The sequence below is a fragment of the Manduca sexta genome, chromosome 22 (genome assembly GCF_014839805.1).
Source record: "Manduca sexta isolate Smith_Timp_Sample1 chromosome 22, JHU_Msex_v1.0, whole genome shotgun sequence".
NCBI lineage: Eukaryota > Metazoa > Arthropoda > Insecta > Lepidoptera > Sphingidae > Manduca > Manduca sexta.
Window position 1 is genome coordinate 9,281,258 of NC_051136.1, and position 20,223 is coordinate 9,301,480.

The following is a 20,223-nucleotide window of genomic DNA, read 5'->3' on the forward strand; positions in this document are numbered from 1 at the left end:
TACACGCTTTATTATACGCTAATTAATGGAGTACTGACTATTGACGCGTCGACTCATTTCACACGCACCTTCCGTAATATTATTACGAGACGTCCTTTTTGAAATCCGCCATTGGCACTGCCAATGTTTAATTGACACGCTGAATATGTATGTTTTCCTTTTCGAGGACTGTTTTTAGCTGATTGCTGAAAAGTTAAAAGAACGATTTTTGTAGTTTCTGTTTTATATTATAATAGTGTTTGTTGTTTGGCAAATTTAATGTTAATGTTGATATCAAAATTACTGTTGAATGTCCATAATTTACGTCAACATGTCTATGAAAAGTTTTAGTCAGTTTATATCTGACATTAAGTTATAAAGTACTATGATCGAACATAGCCCGGTTCTTGACATAGCCAAGTTTTCAAAAATCTTAGTAAAACTTTTCCAATTTATTTCAAATAATGTGGGTTTATGCGTCTGCAACCACAAACGAAATTGCATCTACGGAAGGTTCCAAAGGCACCGCCATTCTGAAAAAAGTAATGACATTTTTCTATAGTGCGTCGTGACATTGGCCATGTTATTATTTCCATAAAGTAAACTTTCTTAAAAAGAAAGCGGCAATAGGCTTGTTGGGAGTAGAACGGACTGCCGAGATGATTGTCCGCAGGTTCAAAACTGAAGCCACGCACCTCTAACTTTTCTAAAGTTATGTGTGTATTCTTTGTGAATTATTGCTTGCTTTAACGGTGGAGGAAAACATCGTGAGGAAACTTGAGACGTTTTCCCTAAGAATATTGAAGGAATGTAAAGTTTGCTAATACCCACTATAACAGCGAGGTCGACTATGGCCTAAACCTTCTCAGTAGTAAAGGCGGAATGTGCCCGCCAGTGGAACGGTATAATATAATACAGAGCTGATAATATTATTTATTATTGTACTATTATCAACATTAACAAATACGTATTTTGTTATAATATTACGGGCCATGTTGAGCACCCACAGCTCGTCTTTTAATACAAAATCTAATGTGAATGTTTGTTAGTTCCTTAAATATTAAATATGCTTCAATTTAACAAAAAAAAACTTTATATTCCTTCATGTAACGATTTGCGCCATAGTGGCTCAAGTGTGTCGCGTTCCGGGATCAGCCTGTGTGTATCCGGTTCTAGTAGTCCGGCATAATTGTGTCGACTTCCGAGGAATAATCATCTCTCATAAGGCGACATTCTATTGGGTCCAAGACCCAACTCCACTTACCATCACTTGCAGTGGGTTCAGTTTTCCATGTGCGTAAAAAAAATTCAAATAAGGTGGGCTTTGTATAAAATATTTTTACTTTGCAACGCATTAGGAGCAAACAAAAATAGTTTGGCGGTGGTTATTATAATTTACATTAGGAGGCTTAAATTTCAATGATTGTTTTACTAAAAATACGTTTCGCACTAGACAGTATTGTAATACGTTACTATTGATCTAACGCAAATTTCATTACGGGTCATAATTGTGTAATGCTACACGTTTAATGGCGGAAGTTATTTAAAACATCGCACTATAGCACGCAATAAAACGCAATTAACATGAAAATTAGTGGATATTGTTTAAAGTTTGATTCATATTTACAGGGCGCTCTCGATCGCATTATTCGCGATTGTACATTTTAAATGAGATACTTCAATTGATTTCATATATATATTTTATGATTTGTACTTTGATGTATCATGGCGGTTTCGCCTGCGTAACGTTTTCCAGAATAAAGTCAAATTGTGTACCATTCCGCGTCAAAATTAGCCGGTATGTTAATTCAGGACATGGTTTATGTACCTATGTGCCAAATTTCTTATCCATTCGTGTACTTCATAAAAATATATCAACAAATATTTTTACAATATAAAAATTTATATAATGATCAGGAAGGATTGACTAAAAACTTGTAATATAATGTGCAATGAGATTTTTTATTTAGGATTAAATAGTGACATAAATTGTTACCTAAAAGAATACTGTAATTTTAATTGTTAAAATTTTTCTAACCGTATCTAAAGCTTTCTTTCCCTTTAATCTTACTACAACTATTTCACAGCTGTTGATTTATCTTCATAATGTCCCCACTAATTATATGATTAACAATCCTTGCAAATGAAAAGATTGTGGGTGCGCGAGACGAGCACGCAGCGATCCCCTTGGAGACGTAAGCGTTGTTTTATAGTCCTCGTGCCGCCAACAAACTTCGGCAACTGCTTTATGATCCTAATTTATAAGTGAGTGCCGTCGCGAGTATTTACGACTCTTTCTGGGAGCAGTCCCGCGAGTGCGTTCCTTCTGTCCCACCGCGGGTGCGTTAAAATGGCAGCTTTCTCAGCTTCCGGTGTTTGTAAACAATTAGAGATGATATTAATTAGTTTTAACGGTATAAATAAATATTACATTCTGAAACATGTAGCTATTGTAATTGATATTTTGGCATTTCCTTCCCCATTCTTGTTATAACATTTTCTCGCTTGTCATGATCGTTAGCTGAATTATTTGTTAATAAGCCATGCTAGCGAAATATATAAAATATAGGTAGTTATATTTTCTAATTCCAATTACCCGAGACAACTCTGCGAAGAATTTCAGTTGTCTGATTTATGAAGGTATAGTAACATAAGAGCATAAATTAATTTTCAATTTCCCTTTGACGTTTCGCTGAGCCTGCCCGACATGTCTCTCAGGCAAGGTATTAACCCGAACACAGGGCGTCCTGTGCTTATTTGTAACTACCTCGTTTCCACTATAACATTTTACAACATTTTTTATAGTTGGATGAAAAAAACTTGTTAGTGTTTTACGATGAAGGGGTGATTATTCAAATAATTATTGAGGATTTTTTTTATTATCAGTTGTTATTTTAAATAATCTGCATATGCATGTTGCTTTACTGGTTCAGTAGGACCGTAATAATTCAATACGTTTGGTTCGATTCAGGTCAGACATTGCTATTTGTGAGACTTAAGGCTTGAAGCTACCGCATGTCTTGCTCGAATTGGAATGCGTACCTGCTGTGGCGATGAGTTCACAATTAGATTTGTGACTATCATTGTAACATGGTATTGACCCAAATGGTCTCCATATATTTTAACTATTTACTCTTTTCGTGATTTTTATTAAACTTGGTACATGCTCAATAAAAAAAATGCTTTCCCTTTAATGTCTAGCATTATTGTTTTTATGAACTTTGCTAAATATTTTTCTTAGCATCTTTATCTATACATATAATAAACAATAACTTAAAAACATGTCTTACCAAGTAACGTAGTTCCCACAATATTATATACGTATCAGATAGGATTGATTCATGTTGCATCACGGGATACAACATGCAAAAGCTATTGAGTAATAAACTGGTTGGGTGTAGTGCGAGCGGCGCCGGGCGGCTCGCCTATTGTGCGGATGTGAATGTGTTATAATACATATCGGCTTTGTCTTACTAACTAAGTTATTCTAAATGTTAATTCTAAAGTCTAAGGTTATGTCTGTTGGAATCTACCTTAGATTAACTACATTATAATTACTAACTGGCTTTTGCTCGTGGTCCTGCCCGCGTGATACATTTTTCCGGGATAAAAGTACCGCTTTATATTTTCCCAGGATATAATGGAGCCTATATTTTATATTAGACCTTTAGCAATAAATGTGTGAAAATTGCATACAATTCGATGCAGAAGTTAATAAAAAGCGTTGTTATGGTTTCTGTTGCTTTAATATACCTTATTAGTTTTTCTTCAATATCTGTAATGTACTGACATCGGCCTGTTACAATGTTATTACATGTTATATGTAATAATAAAGAAGGTAAGGTATGGTACTCTAATTAAGATATTGTACATAAATAGATAGAACTTCTACTAGGGAAGACTCCATGATTTTATATCTGAGAAAGTCCTATACAGAAGCGAAGCTATGAGCAAAATATTATAACATGTAGAATAGATAAAACCTATAGATGTATGACGATACGTCAATACACTTCAATAGTTAAATTATGCACATATAAGGAACAACGAACAATTCGGTTTAATTACGATATTAAAGTAAAACCGACCAAATTGACCGTAGCCAGAACGAACCATATGTGTATTCAAAAGCATTTGTATTAAATGATGCGTTGTACAGTTTGCTTTTATTATAGTGATACATGAATTTTATTTCAATACACTTGTTAGTACGGAACAGCGTTGAATGTTATTTAAAACAGTGCAGGGTTCTTTTGTTTCGCCGGGCACATAAAGTAACGTGGCTCGTATTTCCCTGCGATAATTCTAAGCTGTTGCGGCGCTCTACCTCTGCGAAGTTTGCCAAGTCGCAGGTACAAGCCATAACAAAGTATTGCGGGGTGTAGTGCAGCCAGTTCGGCGGTGCATTGGTTCAAATATCCGTCGCTCGGCTATGGCCCACCGACACGAAGCAGGAAGGAGATTTCAATGCACATGATTTATGAGCCATATAATGCAGCGCTGTACTACTGTATTTGCTGCATGCGACCACACTCTCAACGTTAAACATCTTCCACGTGGTATTATGTAGTCAGTAGTTTAACTGAAGCCGATTTAATTAAACTTCGCGCGACATTGTGACAAATATATTATGTGCATAATTTACAGACGTTTAAAAAGAAAAGCGTCGAATTTATATTTTATTATTCTTAATTCCAATTTTACTTTAGACTATCTATAAATTATCTAAGAGTTTTAGTATTAGATTCCATGATACAAGTTACAGTAATTAAGATGCGAAAAGGTTATTGTGTATAGTTAATTTTCACTTTAAGAATAATAATGTCGTATTAAAATGCAAGTGTTGTTTTTAATAGTATTGAAATTAATGTTTTGCATATTTATTACCCAACACGATATTAGGTTTGCATCTGTGACCGAAATATATCACACTAAAATGGTTAGTTTTCGTATGCAGCATTTATAATGTAATAACGAAATATTTTACATAGTAAAATTAAATTGCGTTTATTTTAGTAATTAAATGGAGAGAACAAACAATTAAAGTAAATGCATTCATAAAATAAGTTTATTTATAGTAATGGATGTGTATTGGCCTATCAAATCGAACTTTCATCAATCATGATAACATTTTCCAGAATAAAAATCCTCATTTCAAAGTGATATTGTATAATTTAAAAAAATATCTCAATTCGTAACGATTATGACCTACATAGCCTTATTCGATTATACATATTATATGAATTTTCACGCATCGGATTATGGTAGTAATTTATGAATAACAAATGATATAAATTATAAATATTATATTTATGCTTTATATGTATAAACGTATGCAACTGTTTCGATACGTATTTTGAGGGTTGTTGTACCCGACTGTACTTTTAACTTGTTATAAATTTTATATGCAAAATCTGTTAAGCCGCGTATGTGCGTATTTCGTGTCATCTGTCAGCGCGGCCGTGTATGGTATTTGTAGCGCAAAGTACTACGTTATTCAACTTAATAGCCATTAGTTTGGTTCGTTAGCGGAATATTGCTAACGAATGTGCGGCAGCCGCGTATTCCGGCCGCCGCGTAGTCCGCGCGTGGTGAAACGCTCAATTAGCACATACTGCTAAACTATCCACAACACTCTAACATGCTGCATTTGTCAAACAGCACAAATTATACATGACTTTTTCGCTTTCACTCATTCGCGTCTGTTTATAAGTGTTTCATTGATTAATTGACGCACCGCAAGCGCGTGGCCCTCGGTGCGGACTTTATACGTGGTACGCTACTGACATGTCGAGTACCGTCAGGGGCCTTATTCTCTATCCCGCACGTTATTTTAACAGTGCGTAACAAGCACGTATCACAACGCTTCATGTTTAGAACTATAGATATTTTGCTTACAGAATACCATTCCACGCACATTTCTCGAAAACATGACACGGCCGCGTTACGCGTTTACACTATCATACAGAATAAGGGCCCAGTGCTTGGACGCGCGGACGATGACTGCTTTGTAACTACTGTTAAAACGTAGCGTGCTGAAATGACCACAAAGGAGCCAATCTCTTTGTTGTAAGCATTAAGCTCATTGTACCACTTAATGATTATTGTATATAGAAAGGTTACTATATTGAAATAAGTATTATATAAAGTGGACTAATCAGTAATCGGACTGAAGTGCCACGCGTTTCTAATTTTGTGAGGCATTCTTGTTGTATTAACTTTATTATTCAAGTGTAATTTATGTACGTTTTGGTAATTATAATAGTTAACATTAGTTCTCGTTGGATGCGAACGCAATATTTGTTCGAATCTGGTTATAAAATTATAGCATGTATAATATTCAGTACAGATACATGTCACGCACATAATTTTTAGGGCATATTCAAAACTTCAAATCTTAAAATTATTTTTTAAGAATAATAAAATATTTACTTTACTTCACACAAAGAAAAAAATATGTTTCAAATAAACTTAACGTGTATTGACGGTTTGAAGTTTAGAATTTATTCAGTTACTTTTTTGCTTGACTGTACAGGCAAACATTGATATTGGTATTCTCAAACCAATTATTGAAAAGACATATAATTAAAATATTTACGCGTACTCTAGCAATACAATAATAATAAACAGTCACAATGCTTTTAAAACATTACTATTATTTATCTCGGAAGATAAAAGGTAGTCTTATTAAGGGAAATCTGGAAACAGAGGAAGCTCAGAAGTCGAGCTGCCGTGATGGAGATGATTAATATGGCTCATTTGGGGCACGCGCGGCTACGAGTGTACGGCTACGAGGCTACGAGCCGCGCCTCTGCTACGCGATGCTACGTGCTCGTTTCCGCGTACATCGTTTACGCTTCCGCACTGAGAATTTATTATACTTCTACCCGTTTCTGCCTTAAAATATCTGTATGTATTTAATGCAATAGACATCGTTATGAGTTATTGGTGATCATTACGCTTTTTGTATTTATAACACGTTTTCAAGTATTAATATTCACATTCCTTTTACGTGATCTAGCTTAATAATTAATATATGATCATTATGTAGTAGATATTTAACAAAAAAAGGTACGTAGAAAAACAATACTATAAATCCATGAGCCAAATTGAAATAGCTTATGTAAATTGTAAATTACATGTGACTTCAGATGTCTACATTTTAGTATAAAATATTGCAATATTACCAATTTGTTACTCAAATCTTTATTAAAATCTCACAGTTTACAGAAGATTCCATAACAGAATATTTTATGGTTAATTTTCTCTGTTTATTGCATTCGTCGTGTTTTGATTTTTTAAACTCTGAAAGTGCGAGGGGCGAAGCAATGCCAAGGTATTATTCGTGTAATTGGTTTCTAATGCCACGTAAACCCCATAAACGTGTTGGGAGAGTGGACGGGGAGATAAAGTGAACCCAACATCCTTGAACTGATTTCCTTTATGTTTTTGATGTTTTTGTTAGGGTTTTATTTTCGACAAACTTGTTAATGTACTAAGAAAAAAAAACCTTGTTATAATGTTTGAAAATATATAAATAAAATTTACAGTTACTTATCATTCTTAAGAAAAATCTATGTTTATTCACTTTAAAACATATTAGTAAATGCTGTTCACTATTAAAAAAAAACAAATTGAAGCCTATATTACAAAATAAAGTTCCCTAATATGAAGGCAAAACATACGCATCGACATTTGGTTCTCTCCCTTTTTATTGCATTAGGATTACCCTAAATCTTGCGGGAGGCATTTGTTCCGATGGCTGTGTATGGGAACCATCATCTTGAAATCAAATAGCTATTTCCAAAAAAAACGAAAATACAATTGTATTTTTTTACGTCTAATTTTGAAAAGATTTTGACCGAAAAATGGAACATAAAGTAACTTGTATACATTTATAACAATGCGAGTATGTTGTAATAGACTCACCGTAATAACACACTTTCTCCTTAAAAAAATACTCATAAACAATTCTAAAAATCTATTGACATGAATGTATTGTCCATTTCAAAAGACATACCTGTCCTTCACGCTTTACAAAACTTTATAATTCGACTAGGATAGTAACAGACATAATCCAGACATAGAAAAGCACTCCTGATCACATGTCCTTCAAACTTAACATTATAAAGGGATAACCTTTGGTACTGGCCGTTTCAATACATATTTTGTCGAAAACTTTAAACGGGAACATGGGAGCGATCCTTGTACATCTTTCTTATGTAACCTGGCGAAGATGGTTGGAATTTTTCAGTGTGCAGCGGTGCTGTCGCGCGCGAATCCTTGTAAATTTATGGCCCCCGCACCCTGACGCTGGCCAGTTTTACGAATATCGGATAGGCTACTTTTGTACATGTCAGGTGGAAACATTTGGTCTTCGGACAAAGTATGAATTCCGATAAATGGCGGGGCGAAGTATGATTTATGTTGCAAAATATAATGTTAAGATTATTAAATGTATAAGTATTCATGTTTAACAAAAATAAATTTATACTGAATGCCTATAAGTCTCGCTTTTATTGTTGTATAAAGAAATATCTAAACAAAACTATATTTCAGTGAATGGTGAAAATAATTAAACTTTTATCTGTCATAGTATACTTAATATAATATTATTGACAATATAGCACTGTACTTTATACTTATACCAATAGGTTTCCAATTATTTTGGAATTTTATTCGGCCAGCGAATTTAATTTAATTACGAATGATTGGCCGCAGTTTCAATCGCGTGGCAGCCGGGGTAAAAAACAAAATTGATGGCTAAAAACTAAAGCAAAAAGTTGATCGAGAAATCTAGGTTTTGTTCGTTTTGTAACTTTGGTAATTTCACTTAAACATTTTATGTGTTAATATTAAATGAGTCATTTTTGTATTCGTAGACGATTTTTTGTACATTATCTAAATTAACGTTTTGCAATGATGTGTGCTAAAATTAATTCATTTAGAAACATTTTAGTTTTTGTAGGCTGTATTAAGCTTCATTTTGGCGTATTTTTTATTTAAAAATGGGCGCCGAATGTTTTAATAATAAGACTTAATCTTACTTACAAATTTCTTTTCCAAAATAAAATATTTTTTTATGATACTAGGCTCCAATTTTAATCCATAGATAAAACAGTTTTACTATTGGTTTTGAAGCTACTTGCATTGTGATTAATTCCTTCCTGGAATAAGAGTCGTACTTTGCACCTTTCCGACGTTAACTGTAATCAAATTAGTCTATATGTTAATCCAGGACTTGATCCATCTGTGCCTCAGCTTATCCCAAAATCTTTTTTTGTTTTTATTTTCAACAAATATAAAATATATTTACACACTTTTATATCCTAATATAAAATTAGCATCTAAAGGTTAATGTGGGAACATTTAAATACTATAGCAATAAGCTAATAGCCCTTGTAAATTATTTTAATTTATTAAAATAATTACAAAATAAGCCAATCTCTATTATATTCAATTCTTCCAGTAGTTACATGCAATAACTGAAATAAATAATCAAGTAAAGCACGAGGTATTGAGATTTTACAGCTCTTAATAACGGGTCTATGTGCCTTTAGCTCGAATCGCAAACTTCTATAGTAATTGTGAAGCTATAAAATCCTTGTTTGAACAAAACGATAAAGTACCATTTCGTGAATATAAAACTGCACTTTATACGTGTTCGACGTAAAAACAGAATGTTTTAATGGCAACAATACGCGCGGGACGCTGCCGCCGTCCGCCGCCATGCGACCTCTGCAAATTGGAATTGTAAAACGTGAATCCATAGGTTTCGTACCGTATCATCATATAGAAATGTCGCGATTGTTGCGCTACATAAGTCAATATATTCTATCTGACAGTATAAAATATTTAGGAGCTATATTTTAGGAGGCGTGCACTGATTAGATGAATTAAAATGTAGTGTAAAGAGGAGCTAAGATTTACAGGCGAAATCAGTAAACAATTTTAATCGCTATCTTCGGATCGTTCCCGAGAATAAACCAATCAAATGAAGTAATCTGTGAGCATGACACAAACTTTATTCAGATTGCTCAATTTTCGCAATCGGTAGCGACTGAGATCATTTATCGAAATCGGCCGCTAGTGAGTAACTTCGACTCAAGTTTAAGAATAAAACATACAAGTTAAAATTTTCAATGTTCTCCTTTTTCGAGAAGCCAAGTAGAGTTAATACACATGCATTATTACTGGTTACGATCCTTAAAATATCTAATATATGCTTTTTTGCGTTATTACGCCTATATCTAAAGCAATTGTCGATTAAAGTTTCGGACCAAATAATTCATTTAAAACTACTTTGAGAAATACTATATAAAAGATATCATCGTTACGCCAGGTTACAAAATTATCTGTAAACATTACGCGACTTGATAGAGCCATATATAATAATTTACAACCATTTACAACATGACTCTGTATACATAGTCATTTTGATATTGTGTTAGTAAACAAAAACACATACTTATCTACTTAAAAATGATAAGTTCCTCGAATCGTAGATGTGATTTACAACAGTAATTATAATCTTACATTCCATTAATTTAAGTTTACACTTTCAATTACAAAAACAACCACGCACACGCCATATTCGCACTTAACTACAAATTTATAAAATATCTGAAAATAAAACCAAGATTTTTGGTGAAAACGATGGCACCAGAGATAAAGATGAATATATAGTTTCATTTATTAATTCACTGTAAAAATGACTGTAATTTAAGACTAGTAGCTCAGAAATCATAAACCAATAGCAAGACGGTTTCTGTTGGATAAATCCAGTGCATTTGGAGTAACAAAATTGTCGGGGCCAACATTGTTCCGATACAATATCTCATCTTAAACATCTGCGTGGCAAGCTTTGTGTATTGTTTCAAAGAAATATTTTCTTCCAGGATACCGTACGCAGACAAGATCACTCCAGAACCGATTCTTCACAACAATGCGGAGAGAGACACAAAGCCTGACTCGATCAGGAATAGTTATAATAGCCAATTCAAAGTTGGCATTTACGGTTGGAGGAAGAAATGCCTTTATATTTTTGTCATGGCGCTCATGTTTATGATGATCATTAATCTCGCATTGACGCTGTGGGTTCTGAAAGTGCTCGACTTTAACTCTGTAAGTTAGACAACTAAATTACACTTTTGGTTTTGAAAACTGTGAATTGAAGTTTTTATTGGAATATAGGATTTAGATTGTTGTTATATTTGTTTGTCTATTTATATTTGACTGCCTGTTGTTTATAGTCTTGCCTGCAAATGTTTTAAAAAACCTTTATAGCCACGGTAAAATTTGACACCAATAATTTTTTGTTCTATTGTCTTCATTAATAAAATACCTCTGTATATATTTTTTATTTTTATATAAAATACACAATATTTCAATAAAATACCTTTCAATAACATGTTCCTGTTTTCAGGAAGGGATGGGACAATTACGCGTAGTGCCAGGAGGTCTGCAACTTCTCGGACAAGCGCTAGTACTGGACTCGCTATTCGTTTCGAGTATTAAGTCGCGACGCGGACAGCCAATCTCGATCGAATCTTCGAGAAATTTTACAGTTTCCACTCGAGACGCGCACGGACTACTGCAGAGCAGATTATTTTTAGGTATTTTTATTATCAAATAAAAAAAAAATAACAGTATTCATAAACGTGTTTCTACAGAATCATAATAATATATTTATCTAGAATATTTTCGTGATTGGAGTGAAAAAACATAAGAAATATTCATCGAAATTTACATTAGCTCTTACGTTTTGCTTCGTGTTGCGGAAGAGCCACGATTTGAAGTTGATTTTAGGTTACTAGAAACTACTTTCATGTAATTTTCTATCTTAATACATTCTGATTAATCTACCATTATTGTTGCCAGCTAAGTAACTTTTTAGTATCATTAAGTTATATTTTTAGGTCACGATCGCTTAGAGGTGAATGTCGGACGTCTAGAGGTGAGAGATTCACGAGGAGCATTAATACTCGGGGCTAACCAAGACGCCGTAACAGTTGGAGCTGACACCCTAACAGTGTCAAGTCCAGCTGGCATCACCTTGCATACAGCTGCACAAACATCACTCGTAAAAGCACCTCCATCAAAACCTTTAGTGTAAGTTGAATACCCAAAAAAAAAAAATCATATTTATAGTATAGGTATAAATTCAGTAAACTATAGGTGGCATTATTAAATACTGTTTCGTTACGAATTGTGAGCTTATAATACTTTGTACGTCAAGTTTTGCCATATTATAATATGTGTAGCCCTTACAACAAAGTATCCAAAATAGTATTTGTCCCTAAATATGCTAAATATTTAATAAGATTTTCATGAATACCGGCATCGTTCAGGCTGGAGTCGTCGACACGCTCGTTGGAGATGCACGCGGCACAAAACATCGCGCTAGAGTCGCGGGCTGGCGACATCAGCGCCACCTGCCTAACCACTTTCAGACTCAAATCCGTCGCTGGTTCGGTAAGCACACTTATATTATTACAAAAATATTTCACTTAGTTGTGCATTTGCGTTGGGTACAAGGACTAATACTATTTTGATGTTTCAATTACACTTCGATAAAACATGTTTCAAAGCATGGTATGTAGAATAATCTTGAACAATAGTTCTTGAATAATACTATCATTGTAATCTTGCGCAAGACTTATGCATAAATAATACTAGAGCCTTTTATTGCTTTTCAAAAGTGGTCTACTTGCAAATGCGAATATAAAAGGCACTGATAATCCTAAGAAGGTGCGCATGATTCACGGGAACCACATCATTCGGGGTATGCTGAACCTGTGCAGACCTTAAGCGGTTTTACAAATAAATAACACTATGAGTACCGTGTAGTAAAGCTGTCATATAAAATAACCAAATTGTATTGACGGCTTTGTTGAATAATATTGGAGATTTAGAATTATACAGGAGATTGCTGGACAAATATTTTTTTCCTTGAGTATAATCTATTTGTCCTCCTTAAAATTCAGCAACACATTTGAAATTCCTATTACGGTGTGGATTTAAATGCTTTGGGTATTATTTATGATTACATGACTCATCTGCTTGCTAGTCCATCTTTTTCTATCATAATGCAAATACATCCGAAGGAGTATTGGTTAGCTCCTTGGTTATTTGGAAGAAAAGGCGGTAATCCCATGTCAATAACAACCTATAGAGAGTAACTGACCATTGCGTGCAGCTCGTACCAGTACGTACCGTGCGAAACGCTCCCTTTTAACTATATCTTTGCAATTGTAGTAGCATACCGCACGTTTAAGGCACGTTCGTCAATCTCCGTAATCTAAACACACCTTTTAACTGCCTACGTGTAACAAACTTATGATTTAGTTTGATTTAATATAGCACAGCCAGTTGTCAGTAGGCATATTGTAACTGGGCAATGAATATATTATTAATGGGAATAAGGGAAATAACAGGGGATGTATGTAAGTAGTTAAGTCATAAATAGGTGTATTAATATTTGAAATCATTTCTAACCTCATTATATTTCCAGATACGGTTAGACGCGCCGAGTATATACATGCCAAAGTTAAAATCAGCTCTACCGCTGCCCCCCTCTGCGGCGCATTCCCACGATCCTCACCACCAGAACATTTACCAGCTCTGTGCGTGTGCTAACGGCAAGCTATTTCTGGCGCCACCGCATGGCGCTTGCGTCGCCAGAGAGGAGAGCCTAATTTGTCGATGATAATTTTTATCGATTTCTAGTTTATGTGGCGCATTGTGCTTTTATAGAATGTTTCGGTTTTAATCTTTTTTCTTACTTATTTATGGTTTTGTAATTAGAATCTTTCTGTGGGTATTTTATTTATTTGGTTACAATGATGATATTTTTGTATTACCCTTATTAACGTAATGGCAGAGTACTAAGGCTAAGAAATCGATAAGTCCTTTGTCTTATCATCAGGCTTGGGAATTGAAATCTGTATGTTTTCTATTCGAAAAATTCATGGCAACAACCAAGCATTACATTTTTTGACAGGTACTTATAATGACGAATACTCAATCATAGGGCAAAAACAAGTGCGGTTAATAGTATGTACATGCACTATTTTGCACGTCTTATGCCTTTGGAAATTTAGGCCTGTGTACTAATACAGGACTAAATTTCCAAGACCAAGACCAAGGCATAAGACGTGCAACTATGTTGTTATTTTCTATCTGAAATATATTTTGATAATTGGATGTCCTCTTTCAAATATGTATTTTTTATTATTTTGTCAAAACATTGAATGCTGATAAGATAACCGACTAGACATCACCCATGGAATACACGAAAAACCAGCCGTAGTAGGTCATTTCGATCATTCCAGGATACATTCCGAGGTAGACCGGTGTAGTTCCAACGTCGGCTGGCATAATTACGGCAAACGTCGAGGGACGCGACGTCTGTCGTTGGTTTACATTATATTTAGATTACATCGTGTTTACTATCAATGGCATTGTAATTTTGCCGAGCCAGAATTTTAAATAATGTAGTATTTGTTTTAATACGTCATTATTTGTTCTGTATATCTGTGTTGTGAACTAATGTTTAATATAATAAATAAAGGAGTGCTTATAGTAGTCGTAAAGAGACAATTTCGATGTCATTACGATGGTGTATAGAGCTAATCGTCGTGTTGGATGTTATTCAAATGTCGTGTTATTTATGTTAGTCTTAAAGATTTTTTAATTGTTCAACTACAACGACTTTTAAAACGTATCAATTCATACATATTATAACAACTAGTGCCTTTTTGAGTCTCATTTAGTATAAAGATTGGCTGAGCAATTGATTCTTGTCAATGATTTTAAATGCACCCTTTTCAATTATTATCGTGAAATTATAATGTTGTCAATTTAATTACGAAAAATAATTATAATTCTTTGATATTAAATAAATGGTAATAAATCTGTTTTATTCTTTAATACATATTTCTATATTATATTTTAAGAAAAAGGTGTATAAAGTCAACCTTATGTAGATACCAAAAATGTTACAACTTCTTTATAATCGTTGTCACGTTTCAATTCAAAATAAATCCACGAGAATCGGCAAGTTCCTACCTTTCGTCAAAATTTAAACAAATTTTAATGGACAAAAAATAATTAAACGTATTTAAAGCAATCTTAAAAATAAGTATATTGTCTGTTTAATATATTATACCGATTGTACCATACAGACATTTATTAAATAACTTAGATTTCTGTACCATATATTGCGAGCTTTATAAAATATGTAGTAACGATATGATATATATACTTATTGAGTCAACAAATATTATGAAATGAAGTAAATATCTTCAAAATAATCATTTAATACCGTAAGATTTTAAATTGTAATATGCTTATATTTTTATGTGCTTAACATCACATAAAATTTAGAATTATAAATTATGTAATAGTATGAAATAGTTTCAGACCCATTTTAAACCTTTGTTATTCTTTATTAATAAGTTAAAATAAGTTGTTAGATGTTATCTTTTATAAAGAAATATGCAGATTAAATATGTAAATCTTTGCTAAGGTAGTAATAAAACTTTGTATAGATTAGAAAACGCGATGTGTATCTGTCTGTCTGTTAAAATTATAATGACATAAATGTTTTAATAACTAGCATTGTTGATATTGTTGTAAATAAACTTTGTAGAAAAACATAAGTATATACATGTGTATACCAGCATTGTTTTTGTGATACAACCCGTTCTTAGAAATATTCAGTTACACGAAAATAATGCCGTAAAACGGAGAGCACCAAGGGACGCAGTTATTTACTGGCAAATTGTTTTTACTCAAAGCAAAGCAGCTGCGCTTTCTTTGAACAGTCGGTATTGTTTTCTTAGCTTTTACTTTGCACCGTATGCATGACGTCATAGATTCTAGGGACCTTATAATAATTACTAAGACTGCGAAATACCAAGAAACATTACAAAATTAAAAAAAATATATTACTTACTTAATAAAATATCCCAGGAATTCATAATTAAAGATACGGGTAAACTGAAATGGGTTATTTTATTATGAAACGGTCTCGGAATAACTAAAAGTTCTATCATAATAATATTAAAGACCGTTCTCGTAGCGCAGCCAACAAGACAAGCATGCACTTTAGTTATGAATATTGGGGTTAGTAACATTAATGAAGACGCTGAAATGTTAACTTGATTTTAGTCCGAGTTCGGGTGGCTGATTCATTGAAAGTAGCACGTAAGTAAATGTGAGTTTAATTACTGCTATTCTGCTATGAGTAACATTAATGACGGAATTATTACGAAGCTATATACATTAAATAATTTTAAGAACAATTGTACTTATAGACTATAATTTATAATGTAAGAGAGTTAACATGCGTCGCAGTTTACCTACTAATTACCTTAAATTAAATATTCAATATATCTATTAATAATCGCGGCTGACTCCCGCAGCAAGTTTGGCCTAACGCAGTCTAAGATTCCACATTTTACAATACGGAGCCGTATGAAATTTTGATCCGCTCGACATACTGCAGCAGCCGTAAGTAGCGGTTTAATGCGATATTTTATTTCAATTTTGACTAGAGCGTATATATTAACTATTTCTATAGCCAGCAATGTTCAAGTATATTCAAGTCAATATAATCAGTCAATTACATATTAATTAGGTAAGTTATAAAATTGCACATCAAATTAAGGCTGATCACGGGAATCCAGCGATCTGCGCGTTAATTTTATTTTTAATTCAGTATTCTGAATGGAGTTATTCGTTAAAAATAGCTGTAGTGGCATTTGGGCACCGCGCAAACGCTGCCATTTTTATAGTATGTTGTGTTTCTCGGCAAAACTTAACAGCGTTTACCCGGTGCCTTACCTTCAGGCAAGCAGTATACTCGTTTCGTGAATCAGCTTTACACAAAATAACTGAACTCAGTTCTTACTCTAATCTAAGTTTTGAGACGGTGCAATTGCAATTTAAAGCCAATGATTGATACCGTTTGAAATTGATCAAATTAGAGTTTATTTACGGTTCAAAGGTGGATTTACTTTGTGATTTTTACTATTTCTTACTGATTATTTCTTGGTAAATAGTTTTGTTTTTCAACTAATGATGGGTGAGATTTCATCCAATTTTAATAAATTAACAGGCACGGTGTCAAAAATAAATTATTTGGATAACTTTAAAATAATTTTCTTGTGTTGACACTAGTTTTCGCCCACGGGTTCATTTGCAATAACATCCTATGGAAATGTTTCAATCAATCCGGCATTTTAACTTTTTACATGAAGTAAGTATACACACACAAAAATAACACAAAATAAAAGTGCCGATTATAATCATTACAAACGAGTACTGCAACGCTGCCGCTACAACAATTCATCTGTTTGATTTATCGCCAGTTTTGTGCGCATTTGAAATTTCCAATCAAAGTAAAAACAACCGCACGAGAAAATAGATTTATGTGCAGAAAGGATCAATCTACTTATTATGGTTAGTGCACAGGCCCAACCGGTATTATCTTTGTTATAGCAAGCATTAAAGCTTTCAATATTACATATTCTTATTTATAGTACACATTAGCTCTAAACATAAAGTGCAGTGCAGTGTGCACTAAATAGGGGTAGATTCCCGGTTTTAAGCCCTTATAACCTCGAGGCAGTATCTTAAATCAACTTCCCGCAGTTCGTTAGCACTTCCACATTTATTATTAAACAGGTTTATTATACACACGTTTTCTATTAATGTAAAAAAAATATATAAAATGCTCTTTAAGGTAGTAAGTAGTTTTGCCCACGGATCCGCTTGCGTACTAAACTTCATTTGAATAAAAACATTAATCGTTAACTAATGAAAAAAGGTAAGTCCATATTTCGACGCGTAAAGTTGTTTTTTTTTGCTTTTTACAGAGAGCGCTGGATTGGTTTCTTTTTTATTTATTGCAGGTAAACTATAGTTGGAAATGGCAATTCTACTATTTAAATAATTTATCACAACCATTCGGCATATTACGTTAATTGAAAGAAATAAAGAAATTTTATGAAAGTTTGTTCATCTTTTGAGTCAATAATATCACAAATGTTTTTGTCATCAATTCATGCATTTGTTTAGTCCTCTACCTCTAGTGGGCAACATTTCAAAAAATTTTACTCCTAAATATTCCACAAGAATTCTTAAATAGTCACAGACCCATTTTAATCATACTAAATTCCCCTACTACATCGCTTTAAGGGTTGGATTAAAAAAGTTGATTGTTCGATGGTCTACTACCGCGCTCTAGCTACCCTCATACTAAGTCTTGTCACAATTGATACAGCATATAACTGTAAAAAAATAGGCATACTTGATTGCCATTTTTTAACATTAGTATGGATTAAGAGATATTCAGAATTGTTGTCGTTCCACATGAAAGGAGACCTAATTGGGGTTTACACTGGATTATGTACAGCGCACATCAGGCGTACTGATCGAGCATGCCCGAGCATTTTTCACTTGATAGGTATTAACACAATTAGGAATTTTAATAATGTTAATAAAATATAAAGTACAGTTATTTTTCTTAACTGACCTCAGCTGATAGTCTACCTATTGTATCTTGTATGATATATTCGACTGTAACGTTATTTAATAAGCCTGAAGTTTTATTATAATTAACATAGCACTGTTATGCGCATAGCAATGGGTGCATAGTTTTACGCAAGTCTGCGGTGACCCGAAAAGTCCTATTAAACAATGAATCACGTTTAAAATGCGTGTGTGATACGATGTGGAAAAAGCAGTCTTAGGGCCTAGATTACCACTCAAAACACTTGCTTAATCCGATTACATATTATGCATGGTTAAATTTCGGTGAATAAGCGAATTAAATGCCTGAGTTTTCAAATCTCGAGGGATTTAAAAAGATCAAGACTGTTACTTAGTATCAATCTGAATTGACAGTTTCATGTAATGAAGCATAAGATTACTCTTTTTAAAAGAAACCTGTTTAACTTCTACGCATACCGCACCAATAACCTAGCACGAAACCTTGAAGTAACTAAACACATTACGGCAACATTTTGATAGTAAAAACTGTTCAGAAGCCAACAAGATATATAGTGTTAATAACACCTTAACAACGTAATAAATAATTGTAGCGGAGAAATAATTACACAACAATCAATACGGACGAGTTATTGTGAGGCACAATGAATCCGTCGGTGAACAGTCGCTGCTAAAGTTTAATTAAAGATTCATGATAAATTGTCGCAGGAAGCTGCATTCTGCGCGAAGTCTCGCACGTGAATAACGCCCGTTCTGCGAGCACTTAAATAACTTAAGCCAGTAACCTAACAATAAATTCATGAGCCTTCAGCTCCTTTTGTTTGGGCCCACCGCGTTTTCGCAACACTAATTGGCAGGAAAGCCTCCTAAAGTGATCACAAATGAGCGACCTTGCGGTATAATAATTGTGCACGGTTAACGTTCATGCGTAATTTACTTAATGTCATCTGCATTATGAAACAGCTCACACTACCAACCTTATCAAATTTTATTAATTTTATTATTTACTCTTACAAAATTGAATTAGACATAAACATGATCAAAGACATTCTATACTTTATTAACTTGCAAAATATTATTAAAGTAAATATCCAAGTTGTTAACAAAATAAAGCTCTTTGAATCACACATGCATCAAATGCAATGAAATTAAAATTTTATCATTGTACATCACGTTAAATTACCGAGAAATATTATTAGTTTCGCAGCACCATCTACACCTAATTGAATTTCACAGTCCTTTGTTGTGGCATAGCCGTGCGGGAACTCTTAAAGCCATTTCAAAGACACCTCGCTTCGAGTCCGCATCCATGAGCGAGAGGAAATAAAGTTATGATTTATGTAGTGAAATATGTTTCAGACGGAGGAGCCACACTTACTGTGCGGCGTCTCCGAATCTCGCTTGCTCCTGTCGTTGACAGTACAAATTTGCAACAAACGTGGCGGCACTCGTTCAAAAACATATGTAATGCTAATCGTCTGAAAGTGGTGATACTGTTGTTTTAAATCTAAATCTACACAACTGGTTATTAAAGCGACCTCTATTGCGTGATGTTTTAATTTCTACTCTCCCAGTGTGGTGATTACGAATAGAAAAAAGTTTAAAAACTATTATTGTAGCATTGTTTCAAAGCGAATCTGATAATAGCATATTAATCCTCAAGTGTTTGTTTTGCTAAAAGCATCGTTGACAAAATATAAACTGTAATTATTTCAATATTGAACTACA

General features: G+C 33.6%; 1 protein-coding gene across 1 annotated transcript in view; it reads left to right on the top strand.

Annotated features, from left to right (window-relative positions):
- LOC115451384 (zeta-sarcoglycan) overlaps window positions 1-15,302 on the top strand; it is a 31,901-nt gene extending 16,599 nt beyond the window's left edge. Inside the window, exons 2-6 of the mRNA XM_030179678.2 lie at window positions 10,878-11,103; window positions 11,405-11,594; window positions 11,898-12,090; window positions 12,330-12,453; window positions 13,493-15,302. Of these exons, the coding sequence (XP_030035538.1) occupies window positions 10,878-11,103; window positions 11,405-11,594; window positions 11,898-12,090; window positions 12,330-12,453; window positions 13,493-13,687 (928 nt within the window). The 3' untranslated portion in view covers window positions 13,688-15,302. The remainder of the gene's footprint in view (window positions 1-10,877; window positions 11,104-11,404; window positions 11,595-11,897; window positions 12,091-12,329; window positions 12,454-13,492) is intronic.
- Window positions 15,303-20,223: the final 4,921 nt, after the last annotated feature.